Genomic DNA, 10,198 nt, shown 5'->3' with positions numbered 1-10,198 from the left:
TGGACGGATGTGAACAGCGGGGGTGACGTGTGCTGTTTTGGGCCGGTTGGAGACCAGCCGTGTCGCGGCGTTCTGGATCATCTGCAGAGGTTTGAACGTGCATGCAGGGAGGAGTTGCAGTAGTTAGTGTGTGACATTAAGAGAGAGTCTGTACCAGGAGCCGTGCTGCAAGCTCAGACAGGTACAGTCTGATCTTCATGATGTTGTTCAGGGCAAAGACCGAGCAATCGAGGCCACATGAACCTTAAAGGTTAGTCGGTCATCAATCATGACACCCAAGTTACAGGTAGACTTTGCATGTTGTTGCATACGTAGACTCTCATACCTTTTTCCTCTCATCTTCATTTTGTCTTAGATGAAGAACATGTTTGGAATGAGATGTAATGAATCCATCTCAGGAGATTCTCATTATGACTTATTTTATTTTTCACTCAGCTTGAGTCGCTCTACTGGCATCTACCTGGCACTTGTGTTTACTAAACTCACACATATTCTGCTAAAGATGATTCATTTTTTTGTTTTTGTTTTTCAATTTCGATACTTGATGACACTTGTCAAAATCTTAATCACCTGTCTGTGCTGCCTGGACTTGTAATGTTGTCAAGTTACAGACAGTTTTAGTCTGCTGGGAAAACATGCAACATGTCAAACAGAGGATGTTACACTTTTTAATCCTTCAGGCATATAATAGGTAATATTCAAATTGAATGTTTTTACCAGAAAGCAACAAAATACTACTTCCAGGCTACAGTATATGTATTTAATATGTGCATTAATGTATTTCAAATGTGCATTTTTATTTATATGTGTATCCTCTGTCATTTCATCCGTCCATAAATACACCAAAAATTTTAAAAACTGTTGTATTGTTCAAGTTGAAGAGTAACTTTATGTTAATATCGGATCAGATTCAGGGAAGCTTAGTTATGGAACAATTACTGTAATATTGCAGCTCAATCAACCTCTATCAGAAACTTTAAATTCAGACTGAAGGATTATTTGTTGATCCAAACAACCTGACAAACGTGTATTAACATGTTACAGCTGTTGTACAAACATTACACACATATGTAATTAACATGTTCTTTCTACTCACTTATAGAACATCTAATCACCTGTTTGCTGTTTTTTGACTTGATTGGTTTTATTTTGTGTTTTTGTTCTAAATTTAAAATTGTTCATTTTATTTCCTGAATGTGATTCGTTACATTATGGGATTAATAATCCTATTTGACTCCTATTTATCATTGTCATAGTGTTGAATTGTATTTTTCTTCTTCTACTGTAGGAAAACGACAGTAAACTGCTGAGTCCAGCAGCCAGAACCGTCTGTAATATTAATGATCAGCAGGAGATGATTTCAGTCAAAAGAAGAAACACTTTGTGTCATTATTATGTTTGAAAAGACGGGAAATCTTTATGCTATTCAAAAAGATCAACACAGTGGTGAAACTTTCTCTGCATAAATGATCCAGCTGAGCACTTCAAGTCTCACTGAACTCATCGAGCTCATCAACCCGTGTTTGTAAAGCATCAAAACATGATGTTGCTTTTTTTCCATATAAACAAACATAATGTCAAAAGGACACAGGAAAAACACACTTCAAAAAATAAGTTAATTAATTAATTCATTATTTAAAAATGATAAACAAATAAAGGAAAACATTAATAATGATAACGATCAATTAATATATTATAATAATTATCACTATTTTTATTGAATTTTAGGTGTTTTATTAAGATTTATAGCATCTGTGGACTTTTGTTCTCCGGAGTCAAAATTGACCCGGGAGGACAAACAGACAACAGGAGGGTTAAAGTAAAATTTTAAATTGGAAATCTGTTTCCTTTTAACCAAACAGCAACAAAACACCACGTCCAAGCTGCAGCTGTGTTAAGGATGTATGTAACGTATATGACTTTTCACACCAACACTGGTAGTCTTTCATCAGTGCTGCTGTGTGAAACCAAGTCCACTCATCAAGTTTCTCCATTCACACTGGCAGGCTGCCAACCTCAGTATAAACCTGAAAGAGAGAGGGGGTGGTGGTGGGGGTGGGAGGGGGGGGCTCTGACTCCCCACTAATGTCTTTGAGGAGGGCTGAAGTGCCTCTTCGGGCTCAGGAACCTCTTATTACAGAGCAGCACACTGTAGGCAGCTAAATGCACACACAAAGAAAGAGAGAGCGTAGGTGTATGAATGTGATGATTACTGTAAACACTGGGCTATCTGCTGCTGTCTCAGCACTAAACAGTGAAGTGTGTTCAGTAATGATGGGTGGGGGGGGGGGGACTATAGGGAGGGCGGAGGAAAATCTCTCTACAAGCTGAGACAAGAACAGAGACCTCAGAGCACTTAACTAATCATTATATGTACAGGTACTGAGGAGCCACTCACTGCTGCCGGAAACATTTCTATAAAAATTATGAAGTGAACGTCAAGTTAAAGGACTCTATCTGCTAAATTATTTTATAGTTATGTAAGAGTAAAAGCTTAAAAATTCCACCTTTCATCTGACTGCATGGACCTTCAGTGTCATAAAAAGTTACAGCCAGACATCTGTGAAGTCGTCTTAACCATGACGGTGATGAATATCTTCACACGAATGTGAGGAAAACTGTGAAATTACACTTCTGAGAGCAAGAAATGATCAAAAGACTTAAATGCACACAAACACATTGTCTCCATTTAACCATAGAGCTGCTGTGCACTGGGAGACGTTATGACAAGGCTCACAGTCGATACTCAATCATGACCTTTAACACGTAAGTGGAGAAAAAATAGACTGGGGTCTTTTTCTTTCATGTATTTTTGGGCCTTTAGCGACAGTATAGCGATGACAGGAAACAAAAGGAGAGAGAGATGGGCAACGACGTACAACAAAGATCCACTGGTAGAATTGAACTACGGATGCTGCAGTTATGTGACAAGTGTCTTAACCAATAAGCTTTCAGCATGAGAGAGATGCTGACCACAATGAAAGTACAGGTGTGGCTACGAGAGTGCGACTATCTTCCTTCACACCTTGACCAGTAAGATGCCACCTAGCAATATAAAGTTTGTCCTGCAGGGCAAGAGGATCAATAAAGTCCAAAAGGTTTATTATTCATTAGATTTTGGTATTTCTTGCAAACAAGTGACAATTGTGGCTGCACGTTGCTGCAAGGGGACCACTGGGATTCATCCTCTGGAGACCAGAATATCCACAGCAACTTGTTTTTTAGATACTTTGTCATTGATGTCAAGATTGAGATGAGATAAAGAACTGGAGGAGACACAGAACGGCATTAAGGAGGACCGACTGTTCATCTGGTTACTCGACGCTGTCTGCACTCTCATGATGCTCACTTTAGTTTTTAACACAAGTAATCCTCTTTTTTTGTCACCTAACAGTGCTTTTACTTAAGAATATTCTAGTCCTTTTTATCATCTGCTAATCAAAGCAGACATTTGTGATACAAGTAGATAAGACAATAACTCACTCTCAGGTCTTATCGGTCAGACTGGGTGGCTGCTGGTTGCTGCTTCCTAACTGATGCTTCTATATATTTATGACGTCTTGCATGTTTACTGGTAAGTGGTCTGACTCAGCTGAGTGTTTACACTGGATTCAACACCCTGTGTGGTCACAAACAACCGAGCAAGTGGTAACGGAAACTGACAGTCAAGATCACAGTTAAAGGGGAACTCGACTGATTTTACACATTAAAGTCTGTTTACAGTTGTCGGGGAGTACAAGCTGCTGCATATCTGAATAAAGTAGTATGAAGCCTTTTGTGTCTCCAGATGAAGCTGATAAATTGCCTAAAGTTGAGTCAACATCAGTTGAGGCTGAAGACTACAAGTTTGAAAATGAAAAATAATCTGGGGGAGTGAAGTTAGCGGATGTCTGTAGCTCCTCATCTCTGCTGAAGGCTAAAAGCTCCAGGCTACGTCAGCCACTTCCAGCATAACACACTCAAATCTCAGGCAAAAATGTTGGCAGTTGAGTTGCATTTTGGGTAATGTAGGCACCAGGTTTTGACAGGGAAGAAGAATGTGTGGAATAAAAAAGCATCTATGTTTAGCCTTTTTTTAAAAGGGACATATCATGCTTTTTGCAATTTTCTGTTAATTTTAAACTTTTATAATGTCGGATGTTGATTTTAAACATGGTGAATGTGTGTAGAAATGCTGCCTGAAAGTCAAAATCCCAGAGCATCAACCTGCTCTGAATGCTTCGTTTGCAAAATTACCACATCAGGAGCTCACAGGACTGCCAGCTGGCAATACACACCACCACCTCCTGTGTGATTTGTGTGCATGAGTGAATCAGAACGAAACACATTCACTGTTGTAACCTTCCTGCACTGGAAATTAAAGTATCCTCTCTGAACCGATTATCTTCACAGTTGTCCGACCCAAACCAGTGTGTTTCCGATGTCCTCGTCCTCACACTCTACTTCCTCCTCGTGATGACATCAGATTGTTTGCACATGCCCACAAACAGCCGTCTGCTCCGTAATCTTTGTTGCTCGGATTCAGGCTCGAACATGTACAGATGTATTTTAGAAGTTTCCATTTTGAGAAAAGCACGAGAAAAAGATAAAAGTACCACTACTGTTTTTCTGGAGCCAGAGGAAGTCGGCCGAGACACAGTTTTCAAAATCTAACCAATCAGAACAGAGTGGGAGACAGGAGCTAAAACTGCCTGTTTTTGACCCAGTCGCCAGAATAAAACGTTGACATTGTACTTTTCTGCAAACCACGGATACATTGAATATCTATGTTTCAATGTCGGCCGTTATCAGTTGAATAATGATGTTTTATGATGTGACGACACTGTGGTTAAGGTCTGGTTAGGTTCAGGCACAAAAACCACTTGGCTAGTGTTACGGAAAGATTGTGGTTTGGATTAAAATAAAATAAAAAAATAAAAACGACTGCAAATGTCCTGACGTCTCGCTAAAAACAGCCACTTTTGTCAGTTGAAACGGGAAGCGGACATTGTCTTCGAGGTGGTCGCGAACTGTGTTCTCTGCTGATTCCAACAAACTTCCAACAAATTTCCCAGCCGTCCACTGACCCCTCCTCCCCCTAATGAGAAAGTCAGCTCATATAGATCTCATGTGAACTACCTCACTTTAGAAATGTTGATATGATACCTATTACACCTGTTGAAACGTAGATACTCAACGTGGTTTGCAGAAAGATACAATGCCAACGTTTTATTCTGCAGTTTCAGACAGAGGCTGAACTGGGAGGCTGCATAAAGGACCAGTATAAGACAAATAAGAATTCTGAACTGTAAATCATGCAAAGATATTCCAGCAGAGCCCCAGAATAAAAGTACAGACTTGCAAATGTGCATCATATGACCATCATGAGTCTGACAGTGTAATAGAAGAACAATGCTAAGTACTCTTTTAAGACCTTGAGACCATGTAAGACCGCTTTGTCATCCAACGAACGCTCTCCTGTTTCCTTTGTTATGTCTGCACGGCTCCAGATGATAGTTCAAGGTCGCATGTTGGAGCTGCAGCACAGCTCAGATGAACTGTCTCCCGCCTTGGCTGAGCTTAAAGGGGCCTGCGACACACCGAGGTGGAGACAGTTCTCCGAGTTCACCGAGAGGCTATGTGGTTGCTTCACCATCACTCAAATCTTCCCGTTCATGCTGCTGCAGGAAACTGGAGATGACTCGCATGCTACAGACTCATACATCACAAGATGAGCTCCAACAAAACCTGCAAGAAGAGGATGTGGCACCTCAAATCTAAAGCACAATGAGAGACAAAGGAAATGCCCGCGGGATACAGTTTCATGTAGTTATAATACAAGAGAAGGTATGAAGTGATTAACACAGACAGGCGTCCTGACATGTAGATGCAGATGGGGTTTGTCTCCCTAAAGCACTCACCTGGTGAAACAGTGAGAGCAGGAGGAAGGTGAGGAGGAGGTGATGGGATATGGAAAAAAGTAGCGGAAGAATGGGAAGAAATTATGAAACAGTGAGTAAGATGGTGATGAAAGACGTGATGGTGAAAGGATGGAAAAGACAGAAATGGCAAGAAGCTGGAAGACGGTGTGTGTGTGTGTGTGTGTGTGTGTGTGTGATGCTTTGACATCCGTTCATTATGTTGTGGTTGTGTAATCACTCGGCTACATTTCTGTTGTAACTTTTATTATTATTATTTATTATTTGTAGTGATTTTAAAAAAAACGAAATAAAGGTTTTTTACTTAAGTAATTCTATTTATGCTACTATATATTTCCACTCCACTACATTTCAGAAGGAAATATTGTACTTGTACTGCATATGTTTGACAACTGTAGTTACTAGTTACTTTTCAGAATTTAATCTCACATAAATTTACATATAAACTTGTAAATTACAACACATTGCTAAAGATTAAACTGGTTTCCAACCTTTTTCTCATGTGAACTCTGTCAGTGATTAGTTGTGTTTTATTGTCTCTGAGTTGTGAGCAGTTTCATCAAAGAGACGTTTAACTTCTCACATGTTTTCATTTCAGTAAAAGTTACTGTCGAAACAATGAAAACATGTTTGTGTATCAGAACTTCTTCTTCTTTCCTCTCCCATTAATCATCTCACGACCCCTCAGATTTATCTTGTGACCCTTTGGAGGGCCCGACCCCTAGGTTGAGAACCATTAATTGTAAATAAACTGTATATAAAGCATTTTACTATATTCAGTATAATGCTGCTTATACATGGATGCATCAGTATCAATATTGTATTTTATTAAATGTATCGGTGCCCCTTTTAAGAGTTATTAATGGTTAATAAATCATTTACTAGTTCTTTATGGATCATTATAAATCATTATTAATAAGTACTTTGTCAGGTTGTGAAAAAATGCTGTTGACTGGTGGGACGAACCTTCTGGAAAAGAGACAAAAATCAATTTATTCACAATTTATTACTCATTTATTAACGGATTTCCAACATTTAATTCACTTTATTACCAAACAGAGATGATAAACACCAACCAGAGGGATTCTTCACAACCTGGACATCCCAAAATATATTTTAATTATTGGATTGTAACTCATCTATTAAGCATTAATAAATGACTTATTAACTATTAATGAAGCCTTTCCATCAATAACTATTTATAAAGGGTTCCTTATTAGAAAGTGGCACCAATTTATTTAATATATCAGTCACATGGGGACGGGGTTTTTTTGTTTATTTTTTTGTAAAATGAGTACTTTTACTTTTGATACTTCAAGTAAATTTAGCTGTAAATACTTATGTACTTTTGTACACAGTAATGGAGTATTTTTATATTGCAGCAGCACATTAAATACCTGCAGGAATGTTACATTAATATTATATATATATATAATTACATACCAAATAATCATCATCATCACCATCATCATCATCATCTTCCTTGGGTACTTTTTACTTAAGGTACAGTACTTTAAATTGATTGAATTGATGAATAAAGGGCTTTTATTTGCAATGAACAAATGTTGTATTGTGATATTTCCTGTGTTTAGAGGTGTTTTTCTTCTTGTTCCTTTATTCTACTTCAATGAAACAGGAAACATCTTCTGTTCAGCAGGAAAACCTTTGAAATGAAAAATATTTACACATTAAGATTCAGGATTTTTCATCGAGGGAGAAGGAGGAGATGTGCTATTAATCAGTTTTTAGCAACATAACTGAACTTTTTGAGGTAAAACCATATTAGACACAAATTATCATTCAAGCAGATTTTTTTCATGTCACAAAACATGTCTGGAGGGAATCTTTAAGTTTTAAAGTCCCTCTCCACCCAAAAATATGTTTTACTTTATTTGACTTCTCAGTGTTGTTCTCTGTTTTCTGGTCAGAAATGATTTATGTTCAGAGTTTGACATGTTTTTACATTCATCTGCTGGAAGAAGAAAGTTTCTTTGAGTTCACCTTAAAACTAACTTTACGACATGTACGAGCACAATTTGTGACATCACAAATATTTTGGAAAACAATCTTAATTCAATAAGCATCATAAAGAAGTCTGATATTCACTCTTATACCTTCCAGCACACAAACAGGGAGAGCAGACAAATTTTTAAGATTTTTTAGTTGTTGTTCTCTTTTTTTTGGAAACACTCATATGAGACACAATTTATTATTCAAAGCAGAGTATTTTTTTTTTAATTCTTAATGCATAACTGGAGGAGATCTTTAAGTTTGTCATCCAGCACTTTTTCACCTGCAGGATTTCTGTAGGAAACATCTTGTCACCTCTGACTTTAGAGGAGCTGCTGGGCTGTGATTGGAGGAGAGAGGCGTGTTCACTGCAGGAATGCAGCGCTCAGGTGGAGAGAGAGAGAGAGAGAGAGAGAGAGAGAGAGAGAGAGAGAGAGAGAGAGAGAGGGGGGAGAGAGGGGGGAGAGACAGAGAGACACAGAGAGAGAGAGAGAGACACACCAGCACTGCGCTCACACTGCCAACGAGGGCGGTGGAGTAGTGTAGCGCTGCCGGTGGCTCTTTGTGCGGCTTTTCTGCCACACATTTGTCCTGTTTTGGACTGTAGACTGTGTGGTTTGGACTGAGAGGAAGGTCAAAAAAGAAAAGAGAAGAAACAGCTACTGGAGCTACCTGTTGCCACAGGAGAGTTTTATCAGGCAGGGCAAGTGAAAATCACCTGCCTGGAGGCGATGGTAAGACTGTTATACACACTTCAGAGACTGAATTTAAATTGTTTCCCATTTGGAATAATTTGTATGTGGCTCTCAGCTGATGGTGTCTAATATAAAATAGAAACAGAGAGAGGAATTTCCCTTCTTTTCATTTAATTTCTGCACCTGAAGTGCAGCAGAAGATGCGTCTTTTTTTCCCACTTTGCGTTTCCCGCGAGACAAAACTGATGTGATGTGTTTTGGGAACTAACAGCTGTTTGGATGGACAAGCTCTGCAGCTGAAAGAGGAAAAACAAGTTCCTTTAAAGTTCCCCTTAAAAAAACAGAAGAAGAAGAAGAAGAAGAGGAAGAAGGGAAGCCCAGGAGAGAGTATGGGCTGCCATGGATGGTGTTGAGTTTGGAGTCCGTGCGTCGGAGCAGCCAGCCGCTGGGATGCACTGCGCATCTGAGCCGCGACGTTTCACACCATGATAGGGGACCAGAACTGCACCTGACCGCGAATGTAACAAACCTGAGACCAATCCACAAGGATCCACTATGTCGAGGTAAGACTCTGGGATTTTTAAAAATGTGTTTCTGGTGAAGTTTTGTGTGGCTGTAACTGCTTGGAGGATCGCATGAGAACTCAATGAAGATGATTTATAAGTGAGTGTCCAGCAGTGATGTGAGGTGATAAATTCCAGAGACAGGTTTAGTTTTTCTCTTTTCTAAGTGAAGGCTGTTTGCTCTCTGATGTTGCATTTCAGAGGGAAAAATATGTGGTGTCCTTAAATATTTACCTTGAGTTATTTTGCTCATAATGAACTGCAAAGCCTTGAACATTTTTTGCAGTACAGTGAAGGATGGGAGGTGATAAATTCCAGGGACAGTTGAGTTTTTTTTTTCCCTCCAGTTGTAAGCTGTTTGTTTTGTTCTCACTTCATCACAAGAATTGCAGGGGGAAGTAAGTAAATAAGTAAGTAACTTACTTTATTTACTTTACCTTTGGAGAGCAGAGACATCACAAAGCGCTTCACAGAGGAAATAAAGCATAAAACACAAATACAGGCTTAAAACACAGTAAAAAAGAGAATAAATAGATAATAGAAAAATTACACAAAGGCAAGTCTAAACAAATGGGTCTTGAGCTGCTTTTTAAAGGTGTCCACAGATCTTAAGTCCAAAGGGAGAGAGTTCAAAAGTTTAGTTTTAAGATCGAGGAACACCAGCAAACCCTGATCAGAGGACTTCAGAGACCTGCTGGTGACATGTAGGGCTGCAGTAGATCTCTAATGTAGGCACGAGCCTGACTATGCAGAGCTCTATAGATGATCACGAGAACTTTGAATTGGATTCTGAATTTGATGGGGAGCCAATGAGGAGCAATCAGAATCGGTGTCCCATGAAATCTTTTGGAGGATCTGGTCAAGAGTTTAGCAGCAGCAGCAGCATTTTGGGCCACTTGTAAACAATCCAGGGATGTTTTGCTGAGGCAGGTGAAAAGAGAGTTACAGTAAAATGAAGTAACGTTTCCATTTCCGCTTGAGACACAATGGGCCTGAACTTTGATCCTCAGCT

General features: G+C 39.2%; 1 protein-coding gene across 2 annotated transcripts in view; it reads left to right on the top strand.

Annotated features, from left to right (window-relative positions):
• The first annotated feature begins 8,430 nt into the window (after positions 1-8,430).
• adamtsl5 (ADAMTS like 5) overlaps positions 8,431-10,198 on the top strand; it is a 44,349-nt gene continuing 42,581 nt past the window's right edge. Inside the window, exons 1-2 of one of the 2 annotated variants that reach the window (XM_042407741.1) lie at positions 8,431-8,662; positions 8,895-9,186. In XM_042407741.1, coding sequence (XP_042263675.1) covers positions 9,179-9,186 — 8 coding nt within the window. In that variant the 5' untranslated portion in view covers positions 8,431-8,662; positions 8,895-9,178. Of the gene's footprint in view, positions 9,187-10,198 lie in introns of both variants that reach the window. The other variant, XM_042407737.1, reaches the window with a different exon arrangement.

This window comes from Thunnus maccoyii, chromosome 1, assembly GCF_910596095.1.
Source record: "Thunnus maccoyii chromosome 1, fThuMac1.1, whole genome shotgun sequence".
Classification (NCBI taxonomy): Eukaryota; Metazoa; Chordata; class Actinopteri; order Scombriformes; family Scombridae; genus Thunnus; species Thunnus maccoyii.
Note: the sequence above shows the minus strand (reverse complement) of the source record. Positions and strands in the feature narration are given on the sequence as shown.